Here is a 12,745-nt window from a genome sequence, read left to right as displayed (position 1 = left end):
TTCAATAAATAGGACTGCTTGTTTTGGCTTTGGTTCTAAGTCTCTGTGTGTAGGCAGGGCCAAAGGCTGGGCACTTCATGTTGTATCTGATTTTTCTCTTTCATACCACAGTTATACAAATAAGGTAGTGGAAAGAGAAGCAAAGAAAGCCCCACTCCTTGTTTTCCTTCCCAGGGCTCCTATCTTTGGGTAATAGGAAGTTATTTGAGGGCCCAGGTCATGTCGTCCGTCCTTCAGCTCCAGTCCTTTCTCCTATTTTCCATTTCCCTAACTGGCTGGGTGTCCTTGCCCACCTGGACTCCTGGAAGCCTTGTTTGGCACTTGCTTCCTTCTAATGTGCACATTAGTATCTTGTTGCACGCTGAGTGCTTGCCATGGGATGGGCACTCTGCTGGAGGCGAGGCTGCAACAGCGCTTTGCAGGCTTTCCACTGGGGGTTCGCTAGCAGGAGGAGAGAACAAACGTGAACCCTTGTGGGACCTGGGTGGGGGCTAAAGCAGGCTAGCCAGGAGCCAGAAATCGGCAATTTGACTTTAAAAGCTATGTGAATGCCATATTCTTCTCCACAGTATACTCTATTTGTTATAAAAAAATAATAATAATAACTAGCTTCCCCCAAATCTTCAAGTCAAAGCTGTGCTCCAGAAGGATGCACCATTTTTTTCCTTCTCCTCTGGCATTGAGATCCCCACCCCACCCCCCGCCCCCCGCTGTACGTTGTTACAATGTGTGCAATTTGTTTTAACAGCTACTGTTACGTAGTATTAACATATTATTGTAACTACTTACTTCATTTCTCTTACGCTACTAAACTGTAAGTTCAGGTGGGGCACAGGACTTCATGTTTTGTTCACTGCTATTCTCCCAGCAGTGTCTGGAAAGGTGGGCTTTCAGTAGATGTTTGTTGAATGAATGTACAAACCCGAGCTTGAATAAAGGTTTACGACATCATCCCTGTCCTCTGGGAGTTTATGGTGTAGTTGGAGAGAGAGCCATATATGGAACATACATAAAAAGATAATAAGAGAGCAAGGGTCAAACACCAAACTGGTGATGTAGGCAATGCAAATTTAGGAAGGGGAGCAACTTCCATGGGCTTTGGTGGCCTCTGGAAGTCCCATGACAGAGGATGGAGACAGTGGATGTGGTGGAGTGAGCTCTGGACCAGTGGGTCACCACACCTCTCTAAGCTCATTTCCTTCATGTGACGTTTGTTGAACAATATTTGTTGGATGCCTACTCTGGGTCAAGACCTGTGCTGAGAGCCAGGATTCTAACAGTGACTAAACCTGATACAATCTCCACCCTCACAGAGATTAGCAAGGAATACAGAGATAAAGCAAGTCATTTTAATAAAGTCAAGGAGAGCTCTGATCAAGGGTGTGCCCTGGGGGCTAGGGAGTGACTCACACCTCATCTGGGGGGTCCCAACAAGGCCTCCATGAGGACTTGAACCTTACATTGAGACCGAAAGATGAGTAGGTGAGCCGTCAGTCAAAGGAGGAGGGGGTAAGAGTGCTCTGAGCAGAGGGAACAACATAAGGCATGATCCAGGAACTGGAAGTGGTCCAGGAGGCTGGAGCCAGGAGGAGATGGGGAGTGCAGTGCAGGATGAGGCTGATGAGAATGACAGAGGCCAGACTGTGAATTTGAACCGTATCCTGAAGGCAATGGGAATTTTAAGTAACTAGAAAAAAGTTGTTTCAAAAGATCCCTTTGGCCATTTGTATGGAGAATGGATGGAAAGGGAGTGAGGCTGGATGTGGCAGTGCAGAGAAGTGAAGTAGGTGGGTTCTCAACAAGTTTGGGTAAGGATGGGATGTGGTGATTGACAAGGAAGAGAAGCTGTCAAGAGGGGCTCCCTGATTTCTTGGCCAGTTTCCTGAAGCTGGAAATTCTAGAGGAGGAGATGCTGTTTGGAAGAAAAGATGATGGGAGTACCTCTGACATTTCAGGTGCCTGAGACAGCCAAGTAGAGATGTCAGTTCCACAGTTGGAAATATATGGACCTAACCCTCAGGGACAAAGTCTAGGATAAAGATATGGATTTTGGGGTCTTCAGGATATGGATTATAATTAAAACTTTGGAGGTGATGAGTTTCCCCAGAGAGAACATATAGTGTGAGAAATGAAGTTGTAGACAGGACCTTGCAGCGTGCCAGTCTTTAAGGTGGAGGAAGAGGAATTGCCAAAAAGAGGCCACGAAGGAGTGATCAGAGAAGTAGGAGAAAAACCATCGAAGTTGCTGGACTGGATGATCTTTAAGGCCTTGCTCAGCTCTGATATTCTGTGGCCCCGCAGAGCTGGGATCTGAGCCAGGTCTCTGATGCAGAGCACATGGTAGGCCATGAGAATAGAGGAGGGCATTCCAAGAAATATTACTGTCTCGGCCAAGGTCCCAACAAGAAACAGAGGACACACTCAAACTGAATAATTTGAGGGGATTTTAATAAAGAGGCTATTTACAAAGATGTAGGGAGGGTTTAGGGAATCCAACAAGGCAGAAACCTGGCACTGCCACACAGGGACCCTTCACCACCCCCAGGCCTGAAGTCAGCAAGGGGAGGGCAGCTGCACAGAGAGGGCTGCCTAAGAGGAGGTGTGGCCTCAGGACCCAGCCTCCCTCTCCTCCTGTCCTCCAGTGTCCTGCTGGTGCCTCCTGTTGGCCAAACAGAAGCCAGAGAGCAAAGGAACCTATTGATGCAGTGTAAATAGATCATCTTCCTGGGGCACAGAGCAGGATGGGAGTGGATATGGAGATGAAAACAAGATAGCCAAAACAGTTATCTGGGAGAATGGAAGGGTAAGAGAGTATATTAGTTTCCTGTTGCTGCTGTCACAAGTTCAGTGGCCTAAAACAACTCCAATTTATTATGTTACAGTTTTGGAGATTATTAGTCCGAGACACGTTTTATGAGGGTAAAATCAACATGTCAGCCAGGCTGCATTCCTCTCTGAAGGCTCTGGGGGGAATCTGTTTCCTTGCCTTTTCCAGCTTCAGAGGCCGCCCACATTTCTTGGCTCTTGGCCCCTTTCTCTATCTTCCAAGCCAGTCATGGCATCACTCTGACCCTCTGCTTCTGTCGTCACATCTTGTTCTTTAACTCTTCTGCCTTCCTCTTCCATCTTTTAAGAGCCTTTGTGATTACATTGGGCCGACCCAGATAATCCAGGATAATCTTCGTATTTTAAGATCCTTCATCACACCTGGTCCCTTTTGCCATGTAGAGTAACATATTCCCAGGTTCTGGAGATTAGCATGAGGATTTATTTAGGGGGCTATTATTCTGCCTACCACAGAGAGTGAATAAACCATTTTGACTGGAGCAGAGGGCTCCCTCGGAAAATAATGAAGAGAGAAAACAGTAAGAGCAGATCAAAGTCAAATTATGGGAGTTTTGGATACTAGCCTATCTGAATTTCATTCTGTAAACAAGAGGGAGCCATTGTAAGTCCTTAATCAGGCAAGTGGCTTATTAGCAGTGTTAAGAAAAAGACGATCTGATTGTGGTGCTCTGGGTGGTTTAGAGGGAAGAATAGAAACCTTATGAGATGCAATTAGAGTAGTTCAGGCCCAAAGAAACAGAGGTCTAAAACCAGTGACAGGAAGGGATGGTGTGAAAGGTGCTATGCAGAAAGAATCTACAGGAGGTGCTAACGACTAGACCTGGAAAGAAGGAGAAGAATCTAAGGGTGGTCTGAGTTTTGGAAGTGACTGACTAGTAGATTAATGATATGGTCTAGAAAATCAAGAGAGCGAGTCTGTTTCAGGGGGAGATGAGAAGCTGGGTATAGTTGTAGAATCCTGGACTAGAACTACAAATAGAATCTTATCAACTCTAAGACACCATCAATTTTAAAACACACCAATATTTTATGTATTACTAAGAAAAATGCTGCCAATGGAAATATGACACATGCCTTCTTAAAAATATAATTTTTACTTTATGAAAGAGCTGTTTTAGACTTACAGTAGAGTTTTGAAATCTTTTAATTGGCATACAATGAATTGCACATATTTAAAGTGTACAGTTTGAGAAGTGTCGACATATGCAGGCACTTGTGAAACCATTACTACAGTCAAGGTACTGAACCTATGTATGACCCCCAGAAGTTTCCTCCGGCCTCTTCATAATCCCTCCCTCTGCCACCCGCTACCTCTATCCCATCCCTAAGCAACTACTGATTTTCTTTCTGTCATATAGATCAGTTTACATTTTCTAGAATTTTAGATAAATGGAATCATACTGTATACATTCTTTTTGGTGTTTCTTCTTTCATTCAGTATAATTATTTTAAGGTTCATCCATGTGGTGTGTGTCAATAGTCTGTTCCTTTTTATTTCTGAGTAGATCCCATTATGTGATTATGCCACAATTTGTTTATCCATTCACCTGCTGATGATCATTCAGGTTGTTTACAGTTTTTGGCTGTTACAAATAAAGCTGCTATGAATATACATTGATTTTTTAAAATCATATATCACCCCTTTGGGTACATAAAAAGGAGAAATGCAAGTAAAATGAATTGGTTAATACTCTTAAAACTTCTTCACGTTCAGAGTCCAAGTTTTTGAATTGCTTTTTGACTCATAGTCATCTATGTCTGGTTTTTTCCCCACACAATACCTCCTCTTTGCCATCAAGAGTGGTAATTTTAAAAAAAGTCTGTAAAAGAACTGAAAGCCCTTGATGCTGGGCTCTTCAGCCTGCTCCCTTACGTGGAATCTGGACCTTCCTTTGAGAGTGTTGCTAAACATACCTGAGTTGCCACCTCCCCCACTCCCTGCCCCCTGGGTTTTAAAAGAGTGTGCCACTCATTTTAAAAGTTCCTGGGATTTTTCCAAATCCCTGATACCCATTCTGCTAGTTTTAAAGCTGGTGCTTTTGATATTTTATGCATTTGTAGGCAATGACAAGTACATCTTGACTGCTACTGGGCCAACAGTAATTATAGGACCATCTATTGTAAGACACATCTCAATTTCACAATGTTAAGTGTGGGAAACTGCATCTTACAATCCATTACGTAGGCTAGTTCAACCAGTTCACTTGATGGCTAAGAGCCTGGCAGATTGAGCTCCTTGTCCAGTGTCACAGGATGAATTAGTGGCTTGGGCCAGAACAAAGTGTATCTGATCCACTTGGTTTCTCTGACTTTTGTGGGATGGTTTTTTTGTTTGTTTGTTTTACTGAACTATAGCAATTGAAACTTAAAAGACGGTGGGCTGATGAAAGGAAAGGAGAGTTACATTGTAGAAAAGACACCTAAATAGAAAACCACAAACTTGAACATGGTAAGCAGTTGAATTAACAAGGGGAGGGGAGCAACATTCTAATAGGCCTTCAGTGGCCCACTATGACCAGTCTCTTTACATGCCAACCCATTCTTCATTCTTACCATTTGAATTACCTTATTAAAAAACATGGGCGGCCAGCCCCGTGGCCAAGTGGTTAAGTTCACACGCTCTGCTTCGGTGGCCCAAGGTTTCGCCATTTCGGATCCTGGGCACGGACATGGCACCGCTCAGCAGGCCACGGTGAGGCAGCATCCCACATGCCACAACTAGAAGGACCCACAGCTAAAAATATACAACTATGTACTGGGGGGCTTTGGGGGGAAAAAGGAAAAAATAAACAAACAAAAAACCAGAGCTTCTCAGATCATTCCTCTACTTGAAAAACTTGTGGTAGCTCCCTATCTCGCGCAGAATAAAGCCCAGGTTCCTTGGCAAGCCGTATCCAGAAGACCCTTCACATATATCTTTTCCTTGTTTTTGGTTCTTTCCTCTCTCCACCTGCCCCCACCCCCCAGCCACAGCAACCATTCACCAACATATCATGTACTTTCTTATCTTATGCCTTTGTTTACACTGCGCCCTTTTCCTGGAATGACCCTTCCCACCATGTCCACGTCCTGACCTCTTCCTTCAAGGCTCAAACTCAGCCTCTTTTTCAGTTTCTCCTCAAATCAACCCCCCATCCAATGACTATTTCCTCATATGTCTTTAAACCTACTTTATACATTACTTCTCCTATAACACTTATCAAATGGTCTTATCCCTATTTGTGTGTCTCACTGAGCTGTGATCTCCTTGAGAAAGGGGTCATATCTTGTTTATCTTTGTATTTCCGGTTTCTAGAACTGTGCTTGGCAAGTAGTAGGTGCACAGCCAATATTAATTGCCCTGAAAGGTCTGACGGATGTTAACGCCTCCAAAGGAGAAACACAATCAGTTAAGTACATTGCTATTTCCTGAATGTAGATCTTCCAGGGAAGATCTGTAAAATCCTATGCAAGGAAGAAAGGATGGAGTAAAAGTTTCATTTTAGTGGAAGTTTAGGAGAGAGGTGACATAAAAAAGGGGGTTGAAAGGACAATGGACTAGGGGTATAAAGAATTAGGGAGAATGGCTAAAGAAACAAAAAGGAAAATGGAGCTAGAAATAGAATGGGAGAAGAGGAAAGAAGAAAAGAGAGGAGAGAAGTGGAGAGAGTGATTATGTGGCCAGGATTTTAGACTCTCCCTTAGTTTAATTGCAGGGGAATTATTGGACAGCACTTTCTCACATGGACGTTCCAACCCTCTTTCTTGAATGAACCCCGTTTTGTATTCTTCACATCACTCTCTCCCTGAAAAGCCCCAAGTGTGCTTCTTACAAGTGCCTTACAATCAGTGCTCTGTTCTTCCTTGTTTTCTGTGGAAAGCTGGAGGAGGCAGAGTAGTCTGGTGGAAAGGCCCACTACACTGGGAATCAGAAGGCCTGGCACGTCCCAGCTCTGGGGTTTCAAGCAAGGCAATTAGCCACCTTCGCCAGAATCTTCATCTGTAAAATGGGACATCAACATCTGTCCAGGCTTCCTTTCCGGGTTGTAAAGAACTAAACAGGTGAAATAATACATATGAAAACACTTTGTAAGCTGTCAGGCTGCCCTGCAAAGGAAGGTAATATTACCTTTTCATTGAATTATTCGTCCAATAGAGAGACCATTGGCGGATAGCATAGCCCTGTCTCCTGTTAATAAGTGCTGTTTCCAGAAAGGAGATAACAGTATTTCTTTCTTATTAGTAGTATTCTGAAGTCTCGGGAAGCTGGCCCGTTTAGATGTTCACGGCCCATGAGAAAGGCACATAAGAAGCCATGGCACTCCCTTTCCAGAAGGAGCTGGAGAAATACAAGAACATTGACGAAGATGAGCTTCTTGGCAAACTCTCAGAAGAGGAACTGAAACAGTTGGAAAATGTTCTTGATGACCTAGATCCCGAGGTTGGTGTCCTGGAAGTGAGCAGCTCGGTTAATAATGGTACGGGATAAATGACGTGGCTTGATCCTTAAACAGTAGTGTAGGAATCCCTTAGCTCCCAGTGCAATTTCTGGTTCTTCCCCTAATCGATTCTGGGTCTCTGAATTTTACAAATTCATGGAGAACCTCAGTAGCCACACCTATAAATATGATATGGCAAATGTATTTCCCAAATACTAGTTTAATGCAAATGGAGAAAAACATTTTCCGCTAGTTAGGGAAAGACTAGTCTCACATAGGGAAGAAGAAGGAAAGAGGAAAAGGGAACAAATCTTACCAAGCTTCTTCTGAGTCAAACGTCTACTGGGCACAGACGCCCTTGAGGTGAATTGTATTATCCCCACTTCATAAAGAAGGAGACAGACCAGGAGAAGTAATGTACATAAGACCCCATACTAGTAAATGTCAGAGATGATGTTTAAACCAGGTTGTTAACCCCAGAAGCAGATCTTTTTAATATCTTGTTTCTTTTTTTTTTTTTTTTTTTTTTGAGGAAGATTAGCCCTGAGCTAACTGCTGCCAATCCTCCTCTTTTTGCTGAGGAAGACTGGCCCTGAGCTAACATCCATGCCCATCTTCCTCTACTTTATACATGGGATGCCTACCATAGCATGGCTTTTGCTGAGCGGTGCCATGTTCACACCCAGGATCCAAACCGGTGAACCCTGGGCCGCCGAGAAGCAGAACATGCGAACTTAACTGATGCGCCACCGGGCCAGCCCCTATATCTTGTTTCTTTAAAATTCATAAATAACTTGAAATTTTGGTGGTCCTACAGCAATGTATAGATTACAATAACTGTAATCATAATATCAAGGACATTTAAGTGGAGCTTTTATAAAAACTAAGTAGCTTGTTACAGTGTTTGTTTACCCAAGCACTTTCTTCAGCTCTGATGGTAGTGTCTTAAACTTAGAATCAGAGGCATCCAAAATACTGATTTTACGGTAAATAAAAATGTCTCTAAAAATTACTTATATTATATTCTGATATGCCAGATACTTTGGATATTGTATTTATTTTAGAAAATACAAGTATTCTGTTTTTAATCTTTTAAACTCAAGGAATATATAAGCTTAATCAAGCAGGTATCAACATTTACCATAATAATCACTACCCTACTTGGATGCTTCCCCAGGAGAGGGATTAGAAATAAGAGAGTGTAGCCATGTTGGCTCCTTCTCAGAGTCTCCATAGAGTCTCCCAGCCTGGGAACCCCTTGGGTGCAGACCTGGCCAAACCTAAGTGTGACCTACGAGGAAAGAGACCGTCAAGGGTGGCTGGCCTGTTGCTGCCACATTTGAGAAGGCAGCTGCAGAAGACTGAGAGGCTCCTCCAGCCATCTGTGTTCTGCCTGAGCTCGTTGGGAGCCCTCTCTTCAGCAGAGGATGGTAGAGCAAGTAGGGCCTCAGAGACCCCAGCCTTCAACTCACACCCACATCTCTGCACAGGTATCTTTCTCCCTGCCTCCCCCGTATACAGCAGGGAGGGGAGGAGGCAGAGGGAGGGAGGTAACAGTATCAGTCGGGCAGACGCCTTCTTTCCTGCTCACACCCCTGTCTTGTCAGAGTGCGATGCTGCCAGCTGGATTCCGACAGAAAGACCAGACACAGAAAGCAGCCACTGGCCCATTTGACCGTGAGCACCTCCTCATGTACCTGGAGAAGGAGGCTTTGGAACAGAAAGACAGGGAAGACTTTGTGCCCTTCACTGGAGAAAAGAAAGGTAAGGACCACAGAGAGTAGGTCTTGTGACAGAGGTACTTGTACTGTAATGGAGGGTGGAGCAAGGGAAGTGACCTGGAAGTGGGAAATCAGCCCATGAACTGGATTTGCTGTTAAAAAGAATCATGGCTGGTGGATACATGTCAGTATACACTTGTCCAGACCCATAGAATGTACAGCACCAAGAGTGAACTCTAATGTTAAATATGGACTTGGGGCATGATATGAATGTACGTTCATCGATTGTAACAGATGTACCAGTGTGCTGCAGGGTGTCATTAGAGGGGGAGGTTGTAAGTGTAGGGGCAGGAGGTATATGGGAACTCTCTGTACTTTCCTCTGTGAACCTAAAACTGCTCTAAAAAATAAAGTTTATTAACTAAAAAACGCATCATGGCAGAATATGTAGGCTAATTAAATGAATACTTAGAGTGTAGTGAGATTGTCTCTCTCTTGGATCCTGGCACAGGGAGGCACTCGATAAATACGCGTTTGAATGAATGTCATCTCTGAGCTTCTATATGTGGCCTTGGGGAGCAGGGTCCGCTCCTCAGCTGGCATGAGTCAGGGCGCTGCTGCCTTCTCTTATGCAACCTCCTGGCTCTCCTCTGAATCATGCACATTCAATGGATCGTGCACCACTGATAGTGTCATCTTATTAAGAAAGTAAAGTTGAACAGTGACAAGTTGGGCAAATAACCAAGGATTACCATAGAAATATGGAGCTGTTTCTATGGCAGCATAGTTGCTATTGGACTAATTTAGTTGTGAAAGAAAAAATAAATTATAATGTCAAATCTTCAATAAGATCCCAATTAGCATCCAGTATTAGAATAGTGACAGAATAATAAGAGGAAACCTGTTGTCTTCTGTTCTCAGAGTAGGGGTCTGAGGAGCCGCAATGGTAAATTAGCCCTGGATCTAGGTTAATCTGCAGATGGTTCACGGGGGAGTTAGGAATGCAGGAGCAGTCTGAGTAATAAATGAGGGATAGAAAAGAGAGGTGTGTACAGTTGCACAGTGCAGCTTCAGAGAAGGTTGAGAAGTAACACAATTGAGCAAAATAAGCAGAGAGCAAGTTTTCCAAACAGAGCAGAGGGATTAGGGTGAGGAGTCTGTAGGGCCCCTGGAAGGACCAGCGGATGATCTCGGAGCAGTGGGAGGCTATCGTGAGGGCCTCGGGAGATGGGCCACACAACCTCAGTTCTGAATGCCGTGTGCCCTGGCCACTCAGTTCCTGGGCTATATTTGATTCTACGCTGCAGCTCTGCTCACTCAGAACTTGCTGTCTGGTTGGCCCGCAGGAACGGATGTGCAGCAGCAGTTGTCTTGAATGCTGTTTGCTGTGGGCCACCCGTGCACCCAGCGTTTAGAGTAATCCTAACAGTACCAGGAAGGAGGAACTTAGAAGCCTATTTTGACTCTGGACCCGAGATCATCTGAGCCAGAAAGAGAATGCTTCAGGCCACATACACTATGAAAATTAAGTCTGGAATGAACCCCAGTGTCTGAGATGTTATTGATTGGTTGATTTTTTTTTTTTTCATTTTTCTGTTTTCTAGCCATTCTCCTGTTTGTTTCCCAGTGTATTTTCCTTCTTTCTGGGAAATGTGGCAGCTTATGTCATGTCAAGGCAGGAAGCAGGATGATGGTCAATGGTGGCGACTCTGTGGCCAGGATATCCAAGTCTGACCACAAGCAGTGGCACCTCTTGGGGTGCTCAGCTTTGCCTGGCCCATTTACTTGTACAGCCATTTGAAGATCTGGTAAACCATCAGGAAGCAGGCAGCCCCTGTAACCAGGACATCTCCTGGAGAGTTTTCATGAGAGAGAGTTACTGACTTTGGGTTTGAGTCTTCCTTTCCTATGGGAGTGAGGAAGGGCAAGCTAGCCAGGGAGACCTGGACAGAGTTTGGGTCCCCATTGGCTAAAGCTGGAGCCAGCTGTCTATTCTACCCAAGGTGACAAAGAGGAGAAGGCAATGGAGGGGTCTTTAGGGAACTCCAAAGGTAAAGATGGAGGAGATCAATTTCAAAGATCATGCCAAGAAGTAAGAACAGCTCCAAAAAAGTGAGAAACCAAGAGTCAAAAGCTGGGGGGAATTGGAAAAGTGTATGAGTAGGTCTGGAGTATTGCTACAGTGGCTCTGGAGTGTCCTGGGTTTACTTTTATCAGCCATTGCATGTATGGGATGTGCATGTGGTGGACTGGCTAGAAGTTAGGAGCAGGTAACATGCCTCGTGCCATCCTCCCAGCCATGTGACCATTGGTCCAGAAGTTTGGGCTAGAGAGGTAGGGCATGGATATCAACATATTCCGAAGTGAGTAGGGGGCAAAATAAATGAAATCTGAGTGAAAGGATGAAGTGGGAGATGGTGGCACAGAATGCATATGTGGGAAGTACAGAGTGCCTTGCGGCTCAAAGGCCCCCACAATCTCTATGACAACTCTGATTTTTCCTTTTAAATTAGCCTACTTTGGTATGCTTTAGAGAAGTGGCTTTGTCCCTACATCACTACCCTGGTCCAAGTGACCCTAGATATAGCATCTTAGTGATCTACAATCTCAGTTTAAGGGGAAAAGCTCTGGGGAATCACAGTTTGTCCCTCAGGAACCCCTGGAGCAGTGTGGATGAATCTGCTCCCAATATTTGCAAGATCCAAAGCAAGAACACAAATAGAAGCCCACATACCAATTTTTATAAATATTTGAAAGCTAACAAACTGTTAAACTATGTTCTATCCTCCTATGAATATACCTAGAAGGCCAGTATTCTTGGACTTCCAAAGTTCCAAGCAGGGACATGGGTCTGTCCTACACTCCTGGGGCACCCATGTTTGACATCCCAGTCTACATATCCAAGCTTCATCCCTATCCCCCACAGACAGCTTCCCCTTGGCCCTGGGGGTCCACACCCCAGCTGTGTGACCTGCCCCCAGGAGGATGGACATGGAGAAGGGACTCATGCAGGTCCTGGAAGCAGGCTCAGGGCTCTCTGGACAGGGAATTCCGGGGTCCCAGGTGCCTGGAGTGTGGTCTGGCAGGGGGCCTGTATTCTGGATGGGCATGTCCATTTGGCCCCATGATTCCCTCCTCAGGGGGTGCAGGGAGGCGTAGATTGCAGCAGGGGAGGGCAGGAGTCAGGCCCTTTAAAGTGTGGGGCCCATGGCAGGCCCCTCTTGTCCAGGTCTAAGGGCAGTGCTCCTCATGTCTGTGTTGCAGAATATAGGATTCCTCCTCTCACTTTCCTTCCCTCTAATAGTCTAATAGTGGATTATTGATGTTGGCATCATCCCAGCAATTAAGGAATCCCAATTGGATGTGCAATGGTGCACTGATTCGGCTCCTAATGGCCAGAGCTGCATCGTCCAGTCAGTCTACTCACCCTACAGTAAGGCAGCAGCACACAATGGTTTTGTTTGTCTTCTGATTTAAAGGGAGAGTCTTTATTCCCAAAGAAAAGCCCATAGAAACGCGTAAAGAAGAAAAAGTGACCCTTGACCCAGAACTGGAAGAAGCTTTGGCCAGCGCTTCTGACACTGAACTCTACGATCTTGCAGGTTAGTCCTTGGCTCTGGGAAACCATCCTGTCTTGCTCTGTGACCTCTAGACATGCACTGGCACCCATGGCAGCAGCCTTTGAGCTTCTCTGTGACTACTGATGATTATCATAATACCAAGTGGACTTCAGCCATTATGTAGCTGTAAGACTTGATG

General features: G+C 44.9%; 1 protein-coding gene across 4 annotated transcripts in view; it reads left to right on the top strand.

The window, feature by feature from the left end:
• TMOD2 (tropomodulin 2) overlaps positions 1–12,745 on the top strand; it is a 49,670-nt gene that overhangs the window by 5,185 nt on the left and 31,740 nt on the right. The window contains exons 2-4 of one of the 4 annotated variants that reach the window (XM_023617385.2): positions 7,070–7,267; positions 8,873–9,029; positions 12,466–12,588. In XM_023617385.2, coding sequence (XP_023473153.1) covers positions 7,142–7,267; positions 8,873–9,029; positions 12,466–12,588 — 406 coding nt within the window. In that variant the 5' untranslated portion in view covers positions 7,070–7,141. Of the gene's footprint in view, positions 1–7,069; positions 7,305–8,872; positions 9,030–12,465; positions 12,589–12,745 lie in introns of all 4 variants that reach the window. The other 3 variants (XM_023617377.2, XM_023617396.2, XM_070236531.1) reach the window with 3 other exon arrangements.

Source organism: Equus caballus, chromosome 1, assembly GCF_041296265.1.
Source record: "Equus caballus isolate H_3958 breed thoroughbred chromosome 1, TB-T2T, whole genome shotgun sequence".
NCBI lineage: Eukaryota > Metazoa > Chordata > Mammalia > Perissodactyla > Equidae > Equus > Equus caballus.
Note: the sequence above shows the minus strand (reverse complement) of the source record. Positions and strands in the feature narration are given on the sequence as shown.